The following is a 23,320-nucleotide window of genomic DNA, read 5'->3' on the forward strand; positions in this document are numbered from 1 at the left end:
TATCAGAGCGAAGTAGCCAATTTTCTGCTTTTGTGCTGCCCTCTTTCTTCAACGCTTTGCTTTGCCTAGCTTGCGCGGGGTATTTTTCGCTTCCTCCCTGCGGATGATAACACGCCCGGCGCCATCGACACCATGCTCATCATCCCCGGCCACGTCAATCTCCACGTTCACGTTGTCCGAACATGTACCACCTGCAACGGGGAACGCGCGTTGTGAGTACTCCGCATCCTCGTCATCCTCCGATACCGAGGCGTGGTCGTCGTCATCGTCTTCACGGTCACTAACCAGGCCCGGATTGCTGTCAGCAGTATGCGGGCTGTAGTTCGCAGCGCTGCTGGGGGGATATTGAGGAGACTCGAGAGCCTCACTGCCGTCGAATCCCATGGACGTCAGAGGAGCCGGTCGCGGCTGACGTTGAGTGTGCCGGATGCCCTTGTTGCTTGCCGAACGCGCCATGGTCATCATGGAAGCACGTTCATCCATAGACTCCAACGGGGACTGTTGGCCGGGAGCGTCCGGAGAGTCGTCGTCCAGACCGAGGTCGAGTTTGTCGCTCGCGCCAGCCACCGCAGAAGCCAGATCACCACCAAAACCGTGCTTGGCAAAGTACGCTGAGAGACGTGGAGCTTGTGCAGAAGCGGTGAGTGGTTGAGTGGGCGCATGATTCCCAATAGCCAGATCAGGAACCGGCGCACGCGTGGCTGTAGCCTTCTGTCTGCTCGAGGCGGATGGAGGAGGTGCTGCTGGACCATTGAAAGGATGGACAAGACCTCCACGCGGAGGAGCTGGGTATGAAGTCGAGAGACGACTCAAGCTGGGCTTGTGGGACGGTGTGGGTTGAGGGTCCGAGGGCAAAGTCGCGACCTCACTCTCGTCGAGTATTCGACCACAGTCAATCGCAGCAGCGTCGTGTGATTTGTAGTCGACTTTGTGTGCGATTCGGCAGTGGTTGAGGAAGCCCTGGATACTGGAGAAGTTGCCACGCAGGCAGTTGTTGCAGATGAGCTTGACAAATTGATTGTCCGTAGAGCGCTTCAGCACGAGAGGGTTGGATTTGTCCTTGATCGTAGGCGCAGGGTAGTTGGGGATACTCTGCAGAGTCTCACTCTGAGGCGCAGGGAAGACAAACGACGTGCTCATGGACTTTCGAGCCGAGCCACTGTTGCGAGTTGATCGGCCAGCAGAATCGTCAAGATAGACGGGTGGCGGAAGGCCGGACTCGAAAAGAGGGTCATGCAGGAGCCACTGGTTGTAATGACTGGTGTAGGGGCCATCAGTCACGCCATAAGCAGCCGGATAAGGCGGATCGAACGAAGTCGGCGAGATGCCTTCCGGGAGTGCCGTACTGTCTGCGCAAGGGCGTAGCTCCACCCTCCTCAGCTGTTCAAGGGCAATATGACACTTGGCCAGCTCTTGATCAATCAAACGAAGTTCGTTGTGCTTCATAAGAATTTGGACGTTGAACTCGTTCTCGATGACCTCTTGTGCCCTGGACAGCATATTGTCGAGGCTGAGGTGCTCCACGTCGAGCATGTCGGCATCGGGGGAGACGGAAGCGTTGAAGTCTAGGCTGAGAGGTGAAGCAGGCGCTGCTGGTTCGCTCTTGTCCTCGCTGGGCCGAGAGTTGACTGGTCGCTGCTTCTTGCTCGGCCGTGCACGGGGCGACATGCCCTCGCTCGCGCGCTTCCTCTTGAACTTGGCCAAGACAGGAATCTCCACTACGGGCTCGGGGCGCATTCTTTCCAGCGCATCGGGCTCGGCCATTTTGGGAGGCACCGGTTCACTGCACCAGGGGAGGCGGAAGATGCTATGCATCGTGGAGGTGTCAGGCGTCAGTGGAGCGCACAGAGTTGCCTAGAATGCCTAGACTCCATGTAGCAGTCCAAGAGCAATCCGAGATCGGAAATGTGACGGCCGCCCTTCTCCTTCTCTTATCGCCGTCTCATGCGGTCAGGGGGAAGGATGTAGGAAGTGGCGAAGGTGGCGGAAACTCCGCGCCGGTCGATTTGGGGGTGGTGAAGGCCGAAGTGACAGTCGTGAATGTTGCTTGAGGTGGCCGGAGATAAGGCGGACCAGGTGACTAATGGAGAGGCGGCAGTGAGTGGAAGGGAGGAGACGGGTATTACAACAAGGCGCTAATAAGGAAACAAAGAGGAGCGAGAAGAAGGGGAGGAAAGGAAACGAAGAGGGAAGAAAGGGAAAGAGGAATGGGGGAGGTGGTGTTTGTAGGTGTGGATGAAGAAGGGGAAGAGGTGCTGGGGGAGGTGGTAAGCGCAACGCAACAAGGGAGGGAAGGAACTCGCCCCGGCAGACCACGAATCGTTGATGCAGCCACCAGGGCCACCCATGCGAAACGGCTACCTGGCATGCGAGCTGTCTTCCTATTGGTCAAGCCCAGGATCCACTCTGCATGACGAAACTCTATTCGTCGACTCTCGTGGAATGTTGGATGGTGTTGTCGACGTGTATCCTCACGGTTTGATGCAGAGATGGGCCTGTAAACCGCTCGCATATACGTTCGTCTGCCATACACTGTTGGTGTTTTGTAAAACCCCCCGGTTTGTCGGATCTCTCCCCGCCTCCGATGCCGTGATATCATAGCTTTTATTGTGCATCTAATCATCACATCATCCAATCGTCAAGTCCAAACCTTCTAGCGAAACTCTAATCTTCATACGTTTCCGGTCTTGGCATATTGACGGCCGCAATCACGTGAAGCTCTACACCTCAAACCCATCTCCAACCTCATCCCGACCATCACCACCACCTCTTGACCGCCGCCGCCATGGCGGAAGGAATGTTTTACAATGTCACCGGTGGCTATGTCGAAGTACAACGCCTCCTTGTCCCTTCACACTCCCCGCCGAGGCTAATTCCATGATCAGGGCATTGTCAGAGGCTATCGCAATCAGCTCCTCACCAGCCAGAACTATGGCAATTTGACCCAGTGCGAGACTATCGATGGTAGCGCTACCCATCAATCCTGCTCTTTACTTCCACTGACCTCCCGCAGATGTCAAACTCCAGCTCGGTCCCGCCTACGGCGATTTCCTCGCCAGTCTCGCCCCCAATCCTTCCACCTCCGCCCTCGCCGACAAAACCATGGACAAGCTGGTAGCGGAATTCCGCTACCTCCAAGCCAACGCGGTGGGAAGTCTGGCGAAGTTCATGGACTACCTGACCTACGCCTACATGATTGACAACGTCGCGCTCCTCATCACCGGCACACTACACGAAAGAGACACAAGGGAGCTGCTGGAGCGATGCCATCCCCTAGGCTGGTTCGAGACGATGCCCGTGCTATGCGTGGCGACCAACATCGAAGAACTCTACAACTCCGTCCTCATCGAAACCCCACTCGCCCCCTACTTCAAAGGCAGCATCTCCCACCATGACCTCGACGAGCTCAACATCGAAATCATCCGCAACACCCTCTACAAAAACTACCTCGAAGACTTTTACAAATTCGTGAATGAAGAGCCAGGCATCGCGGGCACTCCCACCGCCACGGTCATGCGGGAGGTCCTCGAGTTTGAGGCGGATCGGAGAAGCATCAACATCACCCTCAACTCGTTTGGCACGGATCTCAGCAAGGCGGATCGGAAGAAGTTGTACCCCAACTTCGGCAGATTGCATCCCGAAGGCACTCTCATGCTTTCCCGCGCAGACGATCCGGAAGGCGTGCGAATAGCAGTGGACGGTGTGCATGACTATCGCACAATGATGGATCAGACGGGTATGGGCGGTGGAGGAGGAGGCGGAGTGGGCAATCAGTCTGGCGGGATCGGTGATGAGGGAAAGAGCTTGGAGGACTTGTTCTATCAAAAAGAGATGGAGATTTCGAAGTTGGCCTTTACATATCAGTTCACCCATGCGGTGGTGTATGCGTGGGTGAAATTGAAGGAGCAGGTGAGTAGATTGCCCCGCGATTACATGACAGCACTGACATCTTGCAGGAGATCCGCAACATCACATGGATTGCCGAGTGCATTGCTCAGCAACAAAAGGATAGAATTGGTAATTACATTAGTGTGTTTTGATGGAATTGAATGCGATGATCACGGCAGACTTCTTCCGGCTTCACTAAGTTTCCTTTATGACTCAGTGAGGACATTGTGATTTGGCATAGCATGGAAGAACGACGGGCTCTGTAATATGACGGAACGCATCACCCCTCCCCATGATATCTCGTGTCGATCATCACCTCGTAAACCACCCCCACCGCTCAATCACCCGTATCCAACTCCAAGTCCAGCTGCACCCCATTACTCACTCCATAATCCTGTAGCGTGAGCTGGTCCTTGAACGGCCTCTCGCCCTGCCGCTTCAGCATAATCTCGTGTGGCTGTCGGCCGATATGCGCCGCCACCACGGCTTTGAACGCCTTGATACTGTCGGATGCTAGGCACGGAATGGCGGCTTTGGTTCCTAGGCGGTCGTTGATATTGACGATGATCATCGGTTCCGTGATGGGAGGTGGTTTCGATTTCTTCTCTTTCTTGGGCTTCTTCGACTTGTCGGCGTCTTTGCTGGCGTCCTTGGGTGGTGGTGGTGGTGGTTGCGCATCGCTGGCTTCGCGCGATCGCTCCGGTTCTCGCTTGCCCTCGCGGCCTCCGAACTTGTCTTCATATCGATCTCGTCGTGGCGAACGATCGCGTTGTGCAGCATCCCCTTGCTCCCGCTCGCGATAGCTGTCTCTCTTCGGCGATCGGTTTCTGTATCCTCGCTCCAACACCCCACTGCTTCCCGTCTCCCCAGCATCTTTCGGCTTCTTTTCCTTCCACTTGAAGCCGCCAGTCTTCTGCTTCTTAGATTGCGGTGCTTCACGCGTCGGCGACGCCGAGCGCGATCGTGTCTCTGTCATGGTTGTGTGGGGTTAGAGTGAAGAAACAGAAGTCGTGATTTCTTGAAGTAAACTGTCGCAGCTTCCAAATTCAGTTAGCGCCACTTTTCTACGTCAACCTCCAGAACTTTTTGGCCGTTTCCTCTTGTCCTCATACGACCACATCACTTCACACCGCCTCCATGGTCACCATGGACGACGACCTCTTTGACGTTTTTGACGAGAAGCCCGCTCCGGCGACGGCAGGTGGTAAAGGACAGGATGACAAGAAGGAAAAGAAAAGCAAGAAGCGCTCGTTGAACGGACAAGTGAAGGATGAACAACCTGCAGAGGATGCTGCAATGACGGAGAATGGGCAAGAGAACGGGACATTCAAACGCCATCGACAGGATGAGCCCGACCCCGTCGTCACAGACACCTTTGAAACCGAACAGTCTCGTGAAGTCGCGGCCTCCGCGGGTCTTCAACCTCAAAAGGACGACAAGTCCGCCGTCATCCTTTCCCATCAAGTCCGCCATCAGGTCGCCCTTCCGCCCGACTTCGACTACGTTCCGATTTCCCAGCACAAGCGACCGGAGAAGCCCGCGCGAGAGTGGCCCTTTACCCTCGATCCTTTCCAAGAGGTCTCGATTGCTTCCATTGAGCGCAATGAATCCGTCCTCGTCTCCGCCCACACCAGCGCTGGCAAGACTGTTGTCGCCGAATATGCTATCGCGCAGTGTCTGCAAAACAACCAGCGAGTCATCTACACCAGCCCGATCAAGGCGCTCAGCAATCAGAAATACCGCGAGTTTCAAGCCGACTTCAAGGACGTAGGATTGATGACGGGTGATGTCACCATCAACCCTACCGCGACATGCCTCGTCATGACGACCGAGATTCTACGCTCTATGCTGTACCGTGGCAGTGAAATCATGCGAGAAGTCGCGTGGGTGGTGTTTGATGAAGTACACTACCTGCGTGACCCCTCGCGAGGCGTTGTTTGGGAGGAGACAATCATTCTACTCCCCGACAAAGTGCGCTACGTCTTCCTGTCCGCCACCATTCCCAACGCCATGCAGTTCGCCGAATGGATCACCAAGACGCACAACCAACCCTGCCACGTTGTCTACACCGACTTCCGACCTACTCCCCTCCAACACTACTTCTTCCCTGCCGGAGCTGATGGCATCCACTTGGTCGTTGACGAAAAGGGCGTATTCCGGGAGGAGAACTTTGCCAAAGCCATTGCATCCATCGCAGACAAAGCCGGCGACGATGGCACCGATCCCATGGCAAAACGCAAAGGCAAAGGCAAGGACAAAAAGACGAATAAGGGAGGGCGGAAAGAAGGTCCCTCCGACATCTACAAGATCGTCAAAATGATCATGATGAAGAACTACAATCCCGTCATCGTCTTCTCTTTCTCCAAACGCGACTGCGAAAACTACGCCCTGCAGATGAGCCAGCTCGCATTCAACGACGACTCCGAAAAGGCCATGGTCACCAAAGTCTTCAACTCGGCCATCGAGATGCTGTCTGAGGAAGACAAGGAGCTGCCGCAGATTCAACACATCCTCCCCCTCCTCCGCCGTGGTATCGGCATCCATCATTCCGGCCTTCTCCCCATCCTCAAGGAAACCATCGAGATCCTCTTCCAAGAAGGCTTGATCAAAGTCCTCTTCGCCACCGAAACCTTTTCCATCGGCCTCAACATGCCCGCCAAGACGGTCGTCTTCACATCAGTCCGCAAATTCGACGGTAAGTCCCAGCGATGGGTCACGCCTAGCGAATTCATCCAAATGTCTGGCCGTGCGGGTCGTAGAGGAATCGACGAGCGAGGTATCGTCATCATGATGATAGATGAGCAGATGGAGCCGACTGTGGCCAAGACGATCGTCCGCGGCGAGCAAGACAAACTCAACAGCGCCTTCCACCTCGGCTACAACATGATTCTCAACCTCATGCGTGTCGAAGGCATCAATCCGGAGTTCATGCTCGAACGATGCTTCTTCCAATTCCAGAATGCTGCTTCTGTCTCAGGCCTGCAGAAGCAGCTGGAACAACTCGAGCAAAAGCGACATGACATGTTCATTGAGAACGAGGATGAGATTAAGGAGTATTATGACCTCCGTCAGAACATCACGCAATATACCGCGCAGATGAAGGCCGTCATCACCGATCCGCAGTATCTATGCAAGTTTCTACAAGCCGGTCGGTTAGTCAGGGTGAAGTACAAGGATTACGATTTCGGCTGGGGCTGCGCCGTCAACTTCATGAAAGTCCGACCAGGCAAGCACCAAAAGGAAGAAGACATTCCGCGGGGTCAGAGTGTGATGATTGACGTGTGCATCAACGTCGCCAGTGATGTCGCCTTGCCCCCGCCGGGTGCAAAGCTGCAAGACGATCTGCCCCCTGGCATCCGACCTCCGCAACCGGGCGAGAAGGGAAAGATGGAAATCGTCCCAGTCCTCAACGGCTCCATCGACTCCGTCGCACACGTGCGCGTCTTCCTGCCCGCCGAACTCCGAACCCCCGAACAACGAAACCAAGTGCGGAAGAGCATCGAAGAAGTGCGCAAGCGCTTCCCCGACGGCATCGCCATCCTCGACCCCATCGAAAACATGGGCATCCGCGACGACGGTTTCAAAAAGATTCTCCGCAAAATCGAAGTCCTCGAGCACCGCCTGCTCTCCCACGGCCTGCACGGCTCCGACGAACTGCCCGCGCTGTACGACAAGTACGCCGAGAAGGTCGAGCTGGGCAACGAGATCAAAGGCGTGCGGAAGAAGATTACGGACGCGCTGTCCGTGCTGCAGCTCGACGAGCTGAAGAATCGCAAGCGCGTGCTGCGCCGTTTGGGGTTTGTTAATGAGGCCGATGTCGTGCAGGTTAAGGCGCGAGTGGCGTGCGAAATCAGCACAGGCGATGAACTCGTGCTGTCGGAGTTGCTGTTCAATCGCTTCTTCAATGAACTCACGCCCGAGCAGTGCGCCGCGGTTCTATCGTGTTTCATCTTTGAAGATCGCACGGAGGAAACGCCTGCGCTGAAGGAGGAGCTCGCTAAGCCGTATCGCGAGGTGCTGGCAGAGGCGAGGCGGGTGGCAAAAGTCAGTGGGGAGTGTAAGGTGCTCGTCGATGAGGAGGAGTACGTGCAGGGATTCAAGTACCAGCTCATGGAGGTGGTGTACGCGTGGACGCATGGCGCGAGTTTCGCCACCATCTGGTACGTATTATTCACTTCTGCATTCGATAAGTCTGAGACTGACTTGTTCCGCTAGCAAAATGACCGACGTCTACGAGGGGTCTTTGATCCGCTTATTCCGACGACTGGAAGAACTCTTGAGGCAAATGGCACAGGCAGGAAAAGTGATGGGGAGCGAAGATTTGGAGAAGAAGTTCGAAGAGGCGTTGTTGAAAGTCAGGCGAGACATTGTCGCCGCGCAGTCGCTGTATTTGTAGACGTTCGAGCAAGCGGGCATTTCTTCGGTGCTCAAAGTCTCTGTGCTCATCTGTTCAAACTCAATAATCCCTCCACGTACTTCCGCGCATCAATCCCAATCCCGCCGGCGAGCGCAGCAGGGCCCCAACCCGCGCTTGCGCCGCCCGTACTGTCTTGCTCTCGACTCGTCATGCCCAACGACATGACTTCTAGCATTGAACTGACTGCTCGTGATCCGGTAGACGTCGACTTCTGCGTGGCAGGGGAATCAAATGCTTTGCGAACGAGGAATGCCACTCGATCAAAATCTGCCTCTGCTTCTTCCTCGCCGTCGTCTGACTGCTTGCTCGACTTCTTCTGGTCGCCTGATGGGCGGATCCGCATCCACACCACCCACCAACCGCGCGCGGTCTTGCTGCTTCGCTCCAGCTCTCCTCGTCTCCTCTGCGTGCTGGCGAGGGTGTTGAGGATTTGAGTGTGCACGTTGATGGCGTCGACTCGTGTGAATGCGGGCGTTACTTCTTGGCCACTGCTGAAGAAGCCCTCCGCAGCGAGCGTGCCGGGTTCGGGGATATTGGGGATGCTGGTGTGTACTGTCAATCGTCGCGGGTCGTAGATAAGGTCATAGATGGGTGAGGAGGTGGTGTCGCCTTCCGATGGTGTGGTGTCAGAACTTGCAATGCGCTGGGCCACCTTTGATGCGCTTGTAGAAGACAACAGCGGTCTGTAGATAGGTACCAGGTTCCGATGGAGGGAGCGGTAGAATTTATCCAGCTGTAGCGATGGCGTCCGATCCTCGAATAAGAAGCAGTACATGAATGGCCGATGGACGTAGATGAGTACTCGCATTCGACGGAAGTGCTTGAAGGTCTCCTGCGATTGGAAGTTGTCGGTGCTCTGTGCCGCGTCAACGAGGTTGCTCAGTTCCACCTGGACAGTGCGTAGGACGATTCTAGAGCCTCCCGTGTCGTCTCCGAAACTGTCGTCTGACAGCTCTGTTTGGTCATCGTCGGACAGCTCGTCCAGTTCTAGCAGGTCGCCTTTCAGACCGATGACGAAATGGCCGCAGTTCTCTTGGCGCTTTTGCGTTGCGATTTTTGCTCTCAATGCGTCGCCTTCCGGAAGCGGATCCATATGGGTGAGCATGGGAGCTTCCTCTCCTCGAGCCTTATTCGGCCTAGGACTTTTGGCGGATGTCGACTTGGCTTGGCCCGGACTTGTGGAGGACGCCGATCTGACCTGCGCGGGTCTCACAGAAGACGGCGGCTTGGCTTGTCCAGGACTTGTGGGTGGTGTTGGCTTGGACTTCGCAAATGTACTGAGTCCGAATGTGAGGTACTTCATGTAATTATCGGGGATCCCCAGTGTTGTGCCAGTGTCGGCTTCTGGCACATCCTGTTGATCAACTCGCTGGGTCGCGTCTTCCAAAGCCCGTTCCGCGGCTGTGACGATTGGTGGCGGTATGTTCGGTCGGCCATCATCAACAGCGACACTTTCGGACGTGGTATTGGAGTGCTGTGAAGCCTGTGGTCGCTGGTCGGTACTTGGTTGGATGTCGTTCTTCGGCTTTCCCTCCGACGGTTTACCGTTGACGTCTCTCACTGATTCCGATTCGCCGGGCGTATATCTTCGTCGCTTTCGGGATTCCCGCAGAGCGTTATCCTTGACCCCGTAGGCATGCTCGCCGTACGTGTAGATCAGCCGCATCCATTGTGACACAGTTCTCAGAGACGGCCTCTGCATGCCACCAATACCTCCAAAGATCACCCCGTCTGCCGCATTTGCCTCGTTGCCACTGCCCATCCAAGGCATGTCGTCATCATCCGTAGACGAAGTGGACGCATCCCGCGGAGAAGCGGGCTCGCCATATCTCGCAACAACCAGGTCAATCAGGCCTTCGGTGCGATGAGCAAGGTCTTCGAGTACCTCTCGCTCTCCACTCCCCCATTCCTCCTCGCCAACACCAAAGCCAAGCTCACCTCCACTGGCGAGCTTGACGCCGTTGAACACATCGGCTGCGGGATTGCCATGCAGCAAGACGTCCCAGCTTCGGGCGAAACGGGACCAGAAGCGATCGAGGGTGCCACAGAATTTCTCTCTGCTCAAGCGGACGAAGAGCTCGTTCAAGGATGGCCCGTGATGCAGGGAAAATAGTTGATGGCCTTGCACCAACTGCTGGATTAACAATGCCGGCGGGCTGATCTCTCTTGAGGAGTACTCCACGGCAGGAGCGGCTTGCTCTGCATCGGTCGTAGTCTTCGCAGTTTCCGATGCGGATGATGAAATGCCGGGCAGCCTTGTGAGATCAATCGACTGTGAATCCATTGTCAATCATGAACGTGACGGAGGGTAGGCGGGTGGACATACCGCCAAAATCCACCAGCCCTGCTCCAACTCATGCAACACGATTCGGCTCTTCTCCGTCTCAATCGAATCAACTGGCTCGCCAGCAGAGAAACTCCTTCATCCGGTGTTAGTAAACAGGACTTCCATTTCGAAAGCGGTGATCTCACTTTGCGAAATCAACCATGCCTTGCGCCAGGCCAATTTGCCTCAGCCGCTCGTTCTCCGCCTCGCGCGATGGATCACCGCTCGTCGCCTCATTGCGGGCATTCTTGCGTGTCGTACTACGCGCTTCCCGGGAGTAGTAGAAGACCAATTGATCCTTGAACGTTTCATCGGTGAAGCCCAGCAGAGGACTGTAGATGGCGAGAAAAGACAGTTGCCCCGGCACGACGGTGGAGGTTTGCCATTGCGGCGGGGGTTTGCGCGCTCGGCTCATCTCATTGGACTCATTTCCGCATCAATGCAATGACATTATCCGAAGTATTGACAAGCATGCGTGAATCACGAATCTTGAAACTCGAGATGAGGTAGAGATTCGCCCCAAAGGGTTAGGGTTGGTGAAAGTGGGGCTCGACTACATCAATGATGGTAAACAACGCGGACAATGCATGCAATCTGACGACCAATGCAAATCCGTCTAAATCAAATGCCGATCATATCATGCAAATAACGACCCTTGAGAAGGCCGCTGTATCTCATCGGTCTCCCCAAACGCCAGCTTATGCCCTTTACCTGGCTCCCGCGCCACCTTGGAACCATACTTTACCCGCATATTCACGCACTCGTTTGCAATCTCGAGAGCGGACGAGTTAGAATTGACGTCTTGCAATATCGGCGCTTCAAATGCCTGTGTTTTGGTCAACGACCGCTTCAATGCTCCTCGCGGACCCGCACATACCTTTGCCAACTCGAGCGGCGAAAACGAAACGGGCCGGCCAATCTTCCACCATCCCCAATACGTCGGCGCTACGAGAGCAATGCATACTAACTCCACCAACGCTGCTCCAAAGAGATACCAGTAATTTGTTCGATAAATGGTATGATACCCCGTTACCTGGCGCTTGACCGTGGTGTCGACCTTGACGCCAGGATCGAGCGTGGTGAGATTCGGCTGTGCGACATTGTTCAACGCAAGCCAGCCCAGGTAGATCATCGCTCGATTCATATCGGACAGCAAATCGGGCAAGGGGTCTTCGAACGAGGCGCAGGCCGATCCGTCCTGTGTATTGTACAGAAGCGACGTCTGCGGGCCGTAGATCCACGGGATGATCCCTTGCCCGTTCCCATCCATGTATACGACGTAGGACGTCCATTCTGCCACCAGCATCATCACTATCGCCGCCAGCGTCGACGAGTGGCTGCCGTCGATCGCGGTGTGGTTGACCGGTGCGTTCTCGGCCACGGTGACAATGCTGGGCTCGGCCGTGTCGGAGAGGAAGACGAGATCGTTCTCAATCTGAACGTCGTACTCGCCCACGGCCGACCGGAGAGTACACACAGTTTGATTTAGAGACCCTACGCAGCCCTTGGTATGCGAGACTGCAGTAATGATGTCGATCGTTTCCTGTTCGTCATCCACCACCAGGTCCAGGTTCACCTTGAAGGCTTGATTGGTAAGGGGGAACGGCGTGTCCGCGGTGACATTGAAGTTGGTGATGACGACATTATAATCCACCGGGATGACTTGCGACTTGCAGTCCACGACGGCCAAAGCGGGAGCAAGCAGTTTTGCTTTGCAGCTTCCGGGGCAGCCTTGAGCGATACCCGGGAGAGATTGGTTGTGATACCACAATTTCGTGAGTTGGCCAAGCAGCCCGGCTGGACACGTGGTTTCAATCATGTTCGACACTGGACCATTCGTTGATGGCGACGTCTTGTGGGCAAATACGCTGTTGTACGGCTGGGTGGCGCCCAAGACGGATTGAGGGGCCCAGAATCCTCCATAGCCTGGGGTCGGTCAGTGAGGTGTGGAAGCAGATGCCTTGCAATATAACTCACCAGTTGGAATCTCAGGCACCATGCTCATCTTCAACTCCGCCGTGCGATCCACGATCGGCGCTGACATAACACTGGACGCTCGCTGGAGAAGCGGGCCATCAATGACCACAACGGTGGCGAAGATCTGTCGTGCGATGTCAGCTAAAGCTTGCGCGAGAGCGATGTAGCACCCACACAAGCGAGCCCCAACCATCCCATATTTCGTCCTGCCGTGAGTGCGCCTCGAATACTGGTCCCAGCACGCCAGTCCCAGTGCAGTTTGACAAGACTCTCTCCCCGTAACGAGCGTCTCCACCACATCACTATCACTCCCTGAAAGGCGGCGTATCTCATGGAGAGATTGGCTATGGCTGTACAAACGGCGATATAGGCTGAAGGCGGAGCCGCCCAATTTCCGACGAGTTGCTTGTCCGAGCCGGCAAGGATACCGAGAGAGGCTGTGGTGCTCAAGGCCGCGACGAAAAGACACAAGATGCCAGACAACGGCCCAATCCGTAGCTGTGGTCCACACGTCAGTGCAAGACAAGGCAAGATTCAGACGAGTTAAACCTACGAATGTCTCTTTCCATGGTCGTGGCGTCTGCGCCTGGCCGGGTCTGTAATCCGCCTCGCGGGTTGTGAATAGCAAGCCAACGCGCTTCAAGAGTCCAACAACTCGAGATATCCAGCTCGTCTCTTGATGGCCATGCGCCAGCTCTCTTTCGGCCGGAGAACTGTCATCCACAACGATTGTAGCGGTGCTCTCTTTACCTCGCATCGACTCATTCAACTTTATGGAAAGGTCGTCGTCCTCGCTCGATGAAGTCCGCGTGACCGGCGAATCGCATGGATCGGAACGCTCCGGATCGTGCGTTGGAGTGTGCCGCGACATCATTGCTGGGTGGCAACATGTAGGGACATGCGGAGCGAAAGACGAGGGGAAAGCATGGCTTTTGTTCAATCTGTAGGCACGGTCGTTGAGCATGTGTCTCGCACGCGGGCATGACTACGCAGCCCTGCCAGCGTCGCCCTACGCCCAACCATTCTCTCGACGCCGAGCCTAGGCCAGGATCTGCTGAGCAATCTCATGGCTGACTACGGATTAGGTGATGTGAGGCTATCCGCCCTCAATGTGGCTGGGTTGAATCTGCACATCAAACGCCACGAGAGGGCACGCGGTAGCCATGCATTGAAACTCATCGCAATCGATCGATCAAAGCGGCTGCTTTTGCTGAGCGGCAATGCTGAATGTCGTCCGGTGGAGGAGGAGTCGGGTTGCTCGTGTCTGCCGTGTCGAGGCTGCTCGGGAGAATGCGGTATCCGGAGCCTAATGAAAATGCTTGGCTTGGGCTCGACCGGATTCGCTCTATACCGTTGTGGATGTACCAAGCAGTCGGGCGCATGGTGTCGTCAATGTTGCGGGTAGAGTTACGATAGAGCTCTCCTTGGCTATTACTCGGTGGCGGCAAGCATGTAATTGTTGCAGTCGACTGCATTGACGGCAACGGGAACCCGAGGCGAAGCGCTTACTCAATTATGTGAGACGCATCGGCTGGTTTTGTGTCGGCTCGAGCTTCCTCATAGTCCAAGCAGTCGCAAAGAAGGCGAGGTTGAGGGCCGGAAGGCGGAATGGTTTGCGATGCGATACCCTGCGCTACAAGGATACTCGTGCAGGCAATGACCGGGCGCGGAGTGTAAAAGCCCTATGTTGTCCGTTTGAAACATTGTTGCAATGACGCAAGCAAAGCTGCGAGTCATTGTACAATAATGCACCGGAACCTGCACACCAAGAGGCTTAATATTCTTGCCTATGCTCACTCGATCCGCGGCTCTCAAGTACCATGGCTAACAATCGAATCAGCAAAGTTGCAATTGTCGGAGTGAGTCACTGAGACTCACACCTTATGCACGGTTGCAATGTAGCTGACATTGGCATTTTATGCTGGCGGAAATGTCGGTAGTTTCATTACCCGTGCTCTGCTGCAGACTGGGAAGCACAATGTAACTGCTCTTACACGAGCGGAAAGCAACGCATCGTTCCCTGATGGCGTTGCGACAAAACAAGTCGACTATGATCAACCCGAAACTCTGGTGGAAGCGTTGCGTGGTCAAGATGCTTTGGTCATTACAATCAGTGGCATGGCGCCCATGAAGCAGATTGAGGAGAAGCTCATAAGAGCCGCGGGCGAAGCAGGGGTGTCGTGGATGTAGGCTGTAAGGACGCGGCGACTCGCGTGGTTGGACACTGACATATGCCCAGCCTGCCGAACGAATGGAGCCCGGACTCGACCCACGATGGTATCGTTGAGGACATTTTCCTCTTTCAATGGAAAGGTAATCAACTCACTTGGCAAGCTCCAGGTCCGTGGTGCTGACAGCCACTTGCCTAGTCGCGGCTCGCCGCCTGATTGAGGAAATTGGCAGGAGCTCGTACGTTGCAGTGGTAACTGGGTTCTGGTATGGATCCATTGTGAATGTCGCCAGCTCCTAGCGTGCTGACCATTGCGTAGGTACGAATACAGCCTTGCGGTCCCAAACAACTACGGCTTCGATTTTGCCAATCGAATGGCGACATTCTACGATGAAGGCGATATCGAGATCTCGACCTCGACATGGCCACAGGTAGGGACTGAATTCCATACATTACTCGTTCGGTTGACTGACGTTCGGAAGGTTGGCCGTGCGGTCGCAGCCTTGCTCAGCTTGCCCCTGCAAGCTGAAGCTGGTCATGGAGGACAGTGTCTGTCACAGTTCAAGAATCAAGTGGTATTCGTCAATTCGTTTGTTGTCAGCCAGAAGGACATGCTCGCCTCCGCCCTTCGCGTGACACAAAGCAAGGAGTCCGACTGGACCATTAGCAAGAAGGCCTCCCGGGAGCAATTCACCATTGGGATGGCGGATATGAAGGAAGGGCGAAAGCCATCGGCAAACTTCCTCTACGCTCGTATCTTCTTCCCGGGGCCTGATGGAGGAGGCGACTTTGAGCACAAAGGCACCGTCAACGGCTTACTGGACTTGCCACGTGAGGATCTTGACGATGCGACCAAGACTGCCATGGAGCGACAGATGGCTGGTGGCGCACGCTGATGGCGCCACGTTGTCTTGGCGTGGTTGCGATGTTCGGTTAGGTGTATGGGTACATGATGTAGTTGCTGTTCGTCTGTCAAGGCTACCGGAGAGATATTTCCCGCCGAGAAGGGTGCCAGCATCTCTCGGAGAGAATACTGTCAGCAGCGCTCTTGGAAGATCCACTGGATGAGGGCTGCGGAAGCAGAAACGGCCGCGGAAGGAATTGTTTTTGCGTCATGTTTCCAGCGCGCGAAGAGTTGCCGTGAAAGTTTTGCACAACCGAACATAATTTACATAAACCCACCCGGAACGCCACGTTCGGAACGGCATTTCACGCATCCGCGCTCGTCTCAACGTCACGACTCTTGGCCGTTTCTTGAGTAAATAACATTCGCGTGCGCGCGCCCTTTCACTAAGGATACGCCACCAAAATCGGCCTTCCGTCACTGCCTTTCATAAAAAACTGTAAAGACATCTTATAATAAAGGGCCAGCCGCGCCCCCTGCGCCCTATTTCCTCACCACTCACCCCCCCTCTCGCCTCTCTGCCCGACAAGCCATGTCTCTCTTCGGCTACTTGTCTCTCGGCAGCAACGACAGAACAGCAGAGGCAACGGGCCCCAGCTCCCCCGGCGCCCGCCCACAGCAGCCCGACTGGGAACAGTCAAATGTCACTGCGCAAGAACGCCGCCAAAGTCAAAGCGGGCGGCGCGCGTCGTTATTATCAAAGGACAGCTCCGGGCGCCCTTCGCCGTCGGAGAAGGATGCCGTCGCGGAGAAGCTAGAAGCCTACGAAACTCCTTCAGACTCGGACAAGGACAGAGACGCGTATACCGATGCTCAGATCACCCAACTCGCCCGATCCTACACCCAACAATCCACCTGGAGCAACATCCCGGACTCTCCCTTCAATCCGGAAGCGGGGAGCGCGCTCGATCCCAACACCAACAACTTCAAGCCTCGACAATGGGTCAAGTCCATCATTAAATTACGGGATGCCGAGAACGTGAACCCCGGCCGCACAGCCGGTGTGGCATTCAAGAATCTGAACGTCCACGGCTTTGGCGCTGCCACCGACTACCAAAAGGATGTCGGCAATGTCTGGCTGGAAGCCATTGGAATGGTAAGGGGACTGCTCGGACTCGCGAAGCCACGCAGAATCGACATCCTGCGCGATTTCGAGGGTGTCGTGAATCATGGCGAGATGCTCGTCGTCCTCGGCCCTCCCGGCTCCGGTTGCTCCACCTTCCTCAAGGCCATATCCGGCGAGTCGCACGGATTCTTCATCGATGAAAGCTCTTACCTCAACTACAAAGGCATCCCGCCCGAGAAGATGCACAAGTACTTCCGTGGTGAAGCCATCTACACAGCAGAGGTGGACGTCCACTTTCCCCAGCTCAGCGTTGGCGATACCCTTCATTTTGCTGCCCGTGCAAGAGCACCAAAGAAGATCCCCGGCGGCCTGAGCGTCGACGAATGGGCAAACACCCTGCGGGATGTGGTGATGGCTACGTTCGGCATCAGTCACACCAAGAACACCCGCGTGGGCAATGATTTCGTGCGTGGAGTCTCGGGTGGTGAACGAAAGCGGGTCACCATCGCAGAGGCCACTCTCGCTGGCGCTCCGTTGCAATGCTGGGACAACTCCACCAGAGGTCTGGACAGCGCTAACGCCATTGAGTTTTGCAAGACCGTCCGACTGAGCACGGAGCTCGCCGGCACCACCGCCTGCGTTGCCATCTACCAAAGCCCGCAAGCCGCGTTTGACGTCTTCGACAAGGCCATTCTCCTTTACGAGGGCCGGCAAATCTTCTTTGGCCCCGCGGTTAAAGCTCGTGGCTATTTCGAAGCCTTGGGATTCGATTGCCCCGAGCGTGCCACCACGGCCGATTTCCTGACGTCCATGACGTCTCCGCAAGAACGACAGGTACGGCCAGGGTTCGAGGGTAAAGTCCCTCGCACCCCCGACGATTTCGCCGCCCGATGGAAGGCGAGTCCGGAGCGAGCGGCCCTCATGAAGGAGATTGACGCGTACGACAAGGAGTATTCTTTCGAGGGCGAGCACTACAACCAATTCGTCGAAAGTCGAGTTGCCCAACAAGCCAAGCGCCAGCGCATGAAGTCCCCCTTCACCCTCTCCTACGGCCAACAAGTTCGCCTCTGTCTTCGCAGAGGTTTCTGGCGCCTCCGTGGTGACCCGTCTCTGCTCTACACTCAGCTCTTCGGCAACGCAGCCATCGCGCTCATCTTGGGATCGGTCTTCTACAACATGGCTCCCACTGTTGACACCTTCTTCCAACGAGGCGCCGTGCTGTTCTTCGCTGTCCTCCTCAACGCATTCGGCTCCGCCCTCGAAATCTTGACCCTCTACGCCCAACGCCCAATCATCGAGAAGCACAATCAATACGCCTTCTACCACCCTTCTGCCGAAGCTTTCGCCTCCATGTTGACGGATGTTCCCTACAAGCTGGCCAATTCGGTCATCTTCAACATCATCCTCTACTTCTTGGCAGGCCTTCGGAGGACTCCCGGCGCCTTCTTCTTTTTCTGGTTCATCTCCCTCATCTTGACCTTCACCATGAGCATGCTTTTCCGTACGATTGCCTCCGTCTCTCGTACCCTCTCGCAAGCTCTGGCGCCCGCGGCTATCATCATCCTCGCCATCATCATCTTCACCGGCTTTGCGATTCCCGTGCAATACATGCTGGGATGGTGTCGCTGGATCAACTACATCGACCCTGTCGCCTACGGATTCGAAAGTTTGATGGTCAACGAGTTCCACGATCGAAACTTCTCCTGCACTGCCAGCTACTACGTTCCTCCTTACGGCAATCTCGCACTGGGCCAGAAAGTCTGCAACGTCGTTGGAGCCCGAGCGGGAGAGGACTACGTCTCTGGTGATGCCTATATCAATTCTTCTTACTCCTACTACTTCAAGGACAAGTACCGCAACATTGGCATCATCTTTGCCTTTATGGTCTTCTTGGGATGCGTCTACCTTGGCGCAACGGAGCTGATCAGCGCGAAGAAGTCGAAAGGCGAGGTGTTGGTGTTCCGCCGCGGTCACACTCCCGCCTCCCTCAAGGAACAGAAGGCTGATGAGGAGGCTGCGGATGAGCATGCTGGAGGGGCCGCGCTCGCCAAGCAGGAAAGCTACACGGAAGCCACGGACATCATTCAGAAGCAGACGGCCATCTTCAGCTGGAGAGACGTCTGCTACGACATCAAGATCAAGAAAGAGGAGCGACGCATCCTGGATCATGTCGACGGCTGGGTCAAGCCTGGAACTCTGACTGCCCTCATGGGAGTGTCAGGAGCTGGCAAGACCACTCTCCTCGACGTATTGGCCACGCGTGTTACCATGGGTGTTATCTCGGGTGACATCTGGGTCGACGGCCGCCAACGTGACTCTTCTTTCCAACGCAAGACGGGCTACGTGCAGCAGCAGGATCTCCATCTTCAAACCAGCACCGTCCGCGAAGCTCTTCGCTTCAGCGCTGTGCTCCGTCAACCCGCACACATCCCCCAGAAGGAGAAGGTGGCGTATGTGGATGAAGTCATCAAGCTTCTCGACATGCAAGAGTACGCCGACGCCGTTGTCGGTGTGCCGGGTGAAGGTCTCAACGTGGAACAAAGGAAGCGCTTGACCATTGGCGTCGAATTGGCCGCCAAGCCGGAGCTGCTTCTCTTCCTCGACGAGCCGACTTCCGGTCTCGACTCCCAGACCTCCTACGCCATTCTCGATCTCCTGGAGAAGCTCAAGAACTCCGGCCAGGCCATCTTGTGTACCATCCATCAACCCTCTGCAATCCTCTTCCAACGCTTTGACCGTCTGCTCTTCCTGGCTGCCGGCGGGAAGACTGTGTACTTTGGCAAGATCGGAGAGAACAGCCAAACGTTGATCGACTACTTCCAAGCCAACGGCGCCCACAAATGTCCCCCTGACGGCAACCCGGCAGAATGGATGTTGGAGGTCATTGGTGCCGCTCCCGGTAGCCATACCGACATCGACTGGCGTGAAACCTGGCGGAACAGCAAGGAGTACAAAGAAGTTCACGAAGAGCTGGACCATTTAGAGAACGTTCGTCCACAGGAAACCGCTCCGGTCGACAAGAAGCAGAATGCAGAGGCCTACCGCGAGTTTGCCGCTCGATTCCCCACGCAACTTTGGGAGGTGCAGAAGCGGGTGTTTTCCCAGTACTGGTTCGTCTTCTCCCCTCCAACATTCCTCCTCATTCACAGACTAACATTGCTCCCAGGCGCACACCCAGCTACATCTACTCCAAGTTCGCCCTTTGTCTCTTGTCCTCCCTCTTCATCGGATTCATCTTCTTCAAGGCCCCCCTCTCCCACCAGGGCTTGCAGAACCAGCTCTTCTCCATCTTCACGCTCTTCACGATCTTCGGCCAGCTGGTGCAGCAAATCATGCCTCACTTCGTCACCCAGCGCGCACTGTACGAAGTGCGAGAGCGCCCGAGCAAGACGTACAGCTGGAAGGCATTCATGTTTGCAAACATCTTTGTCGAACTGCCGTGGAACAGCTTGATGGCGGTCATCATCTTCTTCTGCTTCTACTACCCCATCGGCCTGTACAACAACGCCATCCCGACGAACGCGGTCACGCTGCGCGGCGCGCAGTTCTTCCTCTTCACCTGGCAGTTCCTGCTCTTCGCCTCCTCCTTCACCAACATGATCATCGCCGGCATCCCGGATGCGGAGACGGGAGGCAACATTGCCAATCTGCTCTTCTCCCTCTCCCTCATCTTCTGCGGCGTCTTGCAAACCCCGCAAGGCCTCCCGGGCTTCTGGATCTTCATGTACCGCGTGTCGCCCTTCACCTACCTCGTCGAAGGCATGCTCACCACCGGCATCGCGAATCAAAAGACCTACTGCGCGCCCAACGAGTTCGTCACCTTCCAGCCTCCTTCCGGAGAGACGTGCTACAACTACGTGGCGGCCTACATGGCCGAGACGAGCGGGTATCTGCAGAACAACAACGCAACGCGCGACTGTCAGTACTGCAGCTACAGCGAGACGAACCTCTTCTTGAGCGGCGTGTCGCTGCACTACAAGAACGCGTGGCGCGATTTTGGCATCCTTTGGGCGTACATTATTTTCAACATCTTTGCTGCGGTCGGGATTTATTGGTTGGCGAGAGTGCCTAAGGGTGCTGGGAAAAAGAAGCAGGAGAAGAGTGGGCAGAAGCAGGAGGTGCAGGCTCAGAAGGAGTAATTACAGTGTATAGGAAGATTAATAGATGAATAGATTCGGTAGATTTTGGGTTTTGATTGGAAGTTGTAATGCGAATGAATGTTCTGGATGTCCTCTGCCTTGCCATCCTGCGGATATGAGTGGAGTGGAGCGAGGCAGCATATGAGACTGCGGAAACATCCGTTAGCGCGTGACGCGGTTCGCCAATGAAATCACCCGCCTCGAGCTCTCACATCAATATCTCATCCTCACTCCACCACCTCCCCGCAATCCTCGCCGTCACCACCTTCATCACCTCCGTCCGCGAGGCCTCGTGCCTTACTAACATCCATTGTTAGTCATCTCACACATCACATCACCATGTCGGACCCCCCGAAAAAGCCGCTCTCCCTCTACGGCCATCTCCTCCACCCAGAGCAAGCCAACCCGGGCACCACCATCTCCAGCGCCCCAGTGCTCTACAACACCACCCACGCCAACAGCGCCAGCGAGACGCAAAAGAAGAAAGACGGTACCGTTTCGCCACCCCTCCCTCGTTTAGTTAGAGGAAGGCGCGCCCAGCTCACATGACGTCCAAGCCTCGCTCAAGTTCCAGCCTATCAAGCGCCCGCAAGCCCAGCAGAAGAACAAGCCCAAGGGCCCGTCGTTTGCGTCGCACAAATCTTCTTCTTCCTCCGGCGCGGTAAATGCCGCTAGCTCGCCGCCTCAGTCTCTGCCTGGTAGCACGCCGCTGCAACCGCCTAGCGTGCAGAGGTCGAATTTTGAGGATTGGGTGGGCGATGAAGATGAGGGGGATTATTACCAGCATCTTGCGAGGCAGAATAAGAAGAATCAGAGCAAGAGGAATAAGAAGGGGAAGAAGGGGAATTCCAAGGAGCAGGAGCTGGACATGCCTGCGTGGGACGACGTCTACGATCCGACGAAGCCCAATGTGTATGCCCAGTACAAGGGGTCTGAGGAGCAGATGCGAGCGGCGCGCGATTGGAAGCTCCGCTTGTACCATGGTCAGTCGAAAGTGAGCACGAAGCACGGCGGTAGGAATGGTAAGGAAGACAGCGATGATGACGAGGATGTGGCGTGGACGCGGAGAAGTATGGCCATCTCCCTTGAAGCTCATCGCATGACTGATTCATCGATAGATATGTTCGCTCCACCAGCCAATCCGCAATTCGCGCCGCCCACCTTCGACGATGACGCTCCACGATCACGCGCAGGCGATGGTGGTCACGACTATAATGACTACGCCGCCGATCGACGTGATTCTGACATGGCTGACCTTCCTGTCCCCGCTTCAGCTTCCGTACCCAACGATCTCGCTGAAGACGACCCCTACTTGCGTCGCATGCAGATGAGTGGAGATCATGCTGATCAAGCCGCAATGCCTGTCACTACTCCACCTGCTCAACCCACGGTCGATGACGCGGCAAAGAAAGCGGACGCCCAAATTGCCGCCTTCAAAGCCAGACTCGCCAAACAACAGGCCGACAAAGCTTCTCAGTCACCGAGTGTTGCGCCAGCAAGTATTCCGTCCGCTGGCGATGTCAGTGCGGTCAACACGGAAGTACCCTCACCACCTCAACAGCCTGGTGCAATCATCTCCCGCCCTGCCGTACGCTACGAGGTGCCTGCCCCCCCGCCATCTGCACCGGCCGAAATTAAAGACACGACCGCTGAATTCGATTTGCCTTCTACCGAGCAATCTCAACCTACCCAATCTAAGAGAAAGGGTTATGCCGAACGCATCCTCCAGAAAATGGGATGGGAGAAGGGGCAAGGGCTGGGAGCGTCGGGCGAGGGCATCACGACAGCACTCAAGGTCAAAGCAGAGAAGCGCAAGAAGCTCTCTGACGCAGAAGGCGGTGGATGGGCGGTGCCGGCCAACATGGGCAAGATTGTGGGTGGGAAGAAGCGCAAGATCGAAAGCGACTCTCCTTCGCAGGAAGCCGAGGTCGCCACGTCTACGGTGATCAAGCTGGAAGGCATGCTCAACGGCCTCGACGTCAAGCAGGAGATTGAAGAGGGGAACTTGATGCAAGAAATCGGCGAGGAGATGGGCAAGTCGTATGGGAATGTGGAGAGGGTGTTCATCTGGCGCGAGGAGATGGGCGGCGCCGACGACGTGTTTGTCAAGTTCACCTCGGAGTTGTCTGCTTTGCGCGCCAAAAATGGGATGGATGGGTCGGAGTTTGCGGATAATGTTGTTACTGCTAAGCTCTGGGATGGGGAGAAGTTTGAGAAGGGCGAGTACGCTTGATGAGATGCGTTTTCGTCCATGTGCATGACGGACTCGGGATTTGGAGGTGGAGGCGCAGCGTGCTTTACTATGATACCCCGCGACGGCTCACTCGTAGCTAGTCGGCATTGCAAACTACTGTTCAAAATGGCCGGTGCTGGATGATCAGACAGGCCATGATGAAAGCAAAAGTCGTGACGCCATTGGCCCGAACTCTGTCT

The 23,320-nt window shown here is 55.8% G+C and overlaps 10 protein-coding genes across 10 annotated transcripts; 5 read left to right on the forward strand and 5 right to left on the reverse strand.

Moving 5' to 3' along the window:
• Positions 1-8: 8 nt before the first annotated feature.
• BDY17DRAFT_35021 (uncharacterized protein) lies at positions 9-2,070 on the reverse strand. The gene has a single exon (XM_033738182.1). It carries the CDS (start codon positions 1,813-1,815, stop codon positions 49-51), a length of 1,767 nt encoding a protein of 588 aa, XP_033586827.1. The 5' UTR covers positions 1,816-2,070; the 3' UTR covers positions 9-48.
• BDY17DRAFT_35064 (uncharacterized protein) lies at positions 1,969-2,968 on the reverse strand. The gene has a single exon (XM_033738189.1). It carries the CDS (start codon positions 2,621-2,623, stop codon positions 2,123-2,125), a length of 501 nt encoding a protein of 166 aa, XP_033586828.1. The 5' UTR covers positions 2,624-2,968; the 3' UTR covers positions 1,969-2,122.
• BDY17DRAFT_255855 (V0 complex, c/d subunit of ATPase) lies at positions 2,786-4,040 on the forward strand (the record flags this gene model as incomplete). Its single annotated transcript, XM_033731562.1, has 4 exons — positions 2,786-2,830; positions 2,886-2,964; positions 3,014-3,909; positions 3,957-4,040. The coding sequence occupies 4 exons, from the start codon at positions 2,786-2,788 to the stop codon at positions 4,038-4,040; spliced, it is 1,104 nt and encodes a 367-aa protein (XP_033586829.1).
• Positions 4,041-4,225: 185 nt separating this feature from the next.
• On the reverse strand, positions 4,226-4,459 carry BDY17DRAFT_230651 (ubiquitin-related domain-containing protein; the record flags this gene model as incomplete). Its single annotated transcript, XM_033730210.1, has 1 exon — positions 4,226-4,459. The coding sequence occupies one exon, from the start codon at positions 4,457-4,459 to the stop codon at positions 4,226-4,228; it is 234 nt and encodes a 77-aa protein (XP_033586830.1).
• Positions 4,460-5,034: 575 nt separating this feature from the next.
• Positions 5,035-8,284, forward strand: BDY17DRAFT_256061 (rRNA-processing arch domain-containing protein; the record flags this gene model as incomplete). Its single annotated transcript, XM_033731577.1, has 2 exons — positions 5,035-8,048; positions 8,104-8,284. The coding sequence occupies 2 exons, from the start codon at positions 5,035-5,037 to the stop codon at positions 8,282-8,284; spliced, it is 3,195 nt and encodes a 1,064-aa protein (XP_033586831.1).
• Positions 8,217-11,107, reverse strand: BDY17DRAFT_35099 (uncharacterized protein). The gene is made up of 3 exons (XM_033738197.1): positions 10,778-11,107; positions 10,632-10,725; positions 8,217-10,577 (listed from the first exon to the last, which is right to left on the reverse strand). Exons 1-3 carry the CDS (start codon positions 11,044-11,046, stop codon positions 8,331-8,333), a joined length of 2,610 nt encoding a protein of 869 aa, XP_033586832.1. The 5' UTR covers positions 11,047-11,107; the 3' UTR covers positions 8,217-8,330.
• A 161-nt stretch (positions 11,108-11,268) lies between these two features.
• On the reverse strand, positions 11,269-13,479 carry BDY17DRAFT_327229 (uncharacterized protein; the record flags this gene model as incomplete). Its single annotated transcript, XM_033737641.1, has 5 exons — positions 11,269-11,457; positions 11,509-12,557; positions 12,609-12,732; positions 12,969-13,106; positions 13,162-13,479. 5 exons carry the CDS (start codon positions 13,477-13,479, stop codon positions 11,269-11,271), a joined length of 1,818 nt encoding a protein of 605 aa, XP_033586833.1.
• A 949-nt stretch (positions 13,480-14,428) lies between these two features.
• Positions 14,429-15,977, forward strand: BDY17DRAFT_341069 (uncharacterized protein; the record flags this gene model as incomplete). The annotated part of the gene is made up of 6 exons (XM_033737988.1): positions 14,429-14,467; positions 14,511-14,794; positions 14,848-14,921; positions 14,978-15,044; positions 15,098-15,209; positions 15,261-15,977. 6 exons carry the CDS (start codon positions 14,429-14,431, stop codon positions 15,672-15,674), a joined length of 990 nt encoding a protein of 329 aa, XP_033586834.1. The 3' UTR covers positions 15,675-15,977.
• Positions 15,978-16,214: 237 nt separating this feature from the next.
• BDY17DRAFT_255866 (ATP-binding cassette multidrug transporter) lies at positions 16,215-20,887 on the forward strand (the record flags this gene model as incomplete). The annotated part of the gene is made up of 2 exons (XM_033731565.1): positions 16,215-19,858; positions 19,915-20,887. 2 exons carry the CDS (start codon positions 16,215-16,217, stop codon positions 20,885-20,887), a joined length of 4,617 nt encoding a protein of 1,538 aa, XP_033586835.1.
• A 92-nt stretch (positions 20,888-20,979) lies between these two features.
• Positions 20,980-23,319, forward strand: BDY17DRAFT_35224 (uncharacterized protein). Its single transcript, XM_033738215.1, has 3 exons — positions 20,980-21,377; positions 21,445-21,909; positions 22,006-23,319. The coding sequence occupies exons 1-3, from the start codon at positions 21,227-21,229 to the stop codon at positions 23,118-23,120; spliced, it is 1,731 nt and encodes a 576-aa protein (XP_033586836.1). The 5' UTR covers positions 20,980-21,226; the 3' UTR covers positions 23,121-23,319.
• The last annotated feature ends 1 nt before the right edge of the window (position 23,320 follows it).

The sequence above is a fragment of the Neohortaea acidophila genome (assembly GCF_010093505.1).
Source record: "Neohortaea acidophila strain CBS 113389 unplaced genomic scaffold BDY17scaffold_10, whole genome shotgun sequence".
Classification (NCBI taxonomy): domain Eukaryota; kingdom Fungi; phylum Ascomycota; class Dothideomycetes; order Mycosphaerellales; family Teratosphaeriaceae; genus Neohortaea; species Neohortaea acidophila.

What these genes read in the sequence shown, in the direction of transcription:
- BDY17DRAFT_35099 (XM_033738197.1), bottom strand. Translation starts at nt 11,046, where the DNA reads ATGAGCCGAGCGCGCAAACCCCCGCCGCAATGGCAAACCTCCACCGTC. An exon ending in GGCATGGTTGATTTCGCAAA is followed by an intron (nt 10,726 to 10,777) that starts GTGAGATCACCG and finishes CACCGGATGAAG; the next exon opens with GAGTTTCTCTGCTGGCGAGC. An exon ending in AGGGCTGGTGGATTTTGGCG is followed by an intron (nt 10,578 to 10,631) that starts GTATGTCCACCC and finishes ATGGATTCACAG; the next exon opens with TCGATTGATCTCACAAGGCT.
- BDY17DRAFT_35021 (XM_033738182.1), bottom strand. Translation starts at nt 1,815, where the DNA reads ATGCATAGCATCTTCCGCCTCCCCTGGTGCAGTGAACCGGTGCCTCCC.
- BDY17DRAFT_35224 (XM_033738215.1), top strand. Translation starts at nt 21,227, where the DNA reads ATGTCGGACCCCCCGAAAAAGCCGCTCTCCCTCTACGGCCATCTCCTC. An exon ending in GACGCAAAAGAAGAAAGACG is followed by an intron (nt 21,378 to 21,444) that starts GTACCGTTTCGC and finishes ATGACGTCCAAG; the next exon opens with CCTCGCTCAAGTTCCAGCCT. An exon ending in GAAGCACGGCGGTAGGAATG is followed by an intron (nt 21,910 to 22,005) that starts GTAAGGAAGACA and finishes ATTCATCGATAG; the next exon opens with ATATGTTCGCTCCACCAGCC.
- BDY17DRAFT_35064 (XM_033738189.1), bottom strand. Translation starts at nt 2,623, where the DNA reads ATGATTAGATGCACAATAAAAGCTATGATATCACGGCATCGGAGGCGG.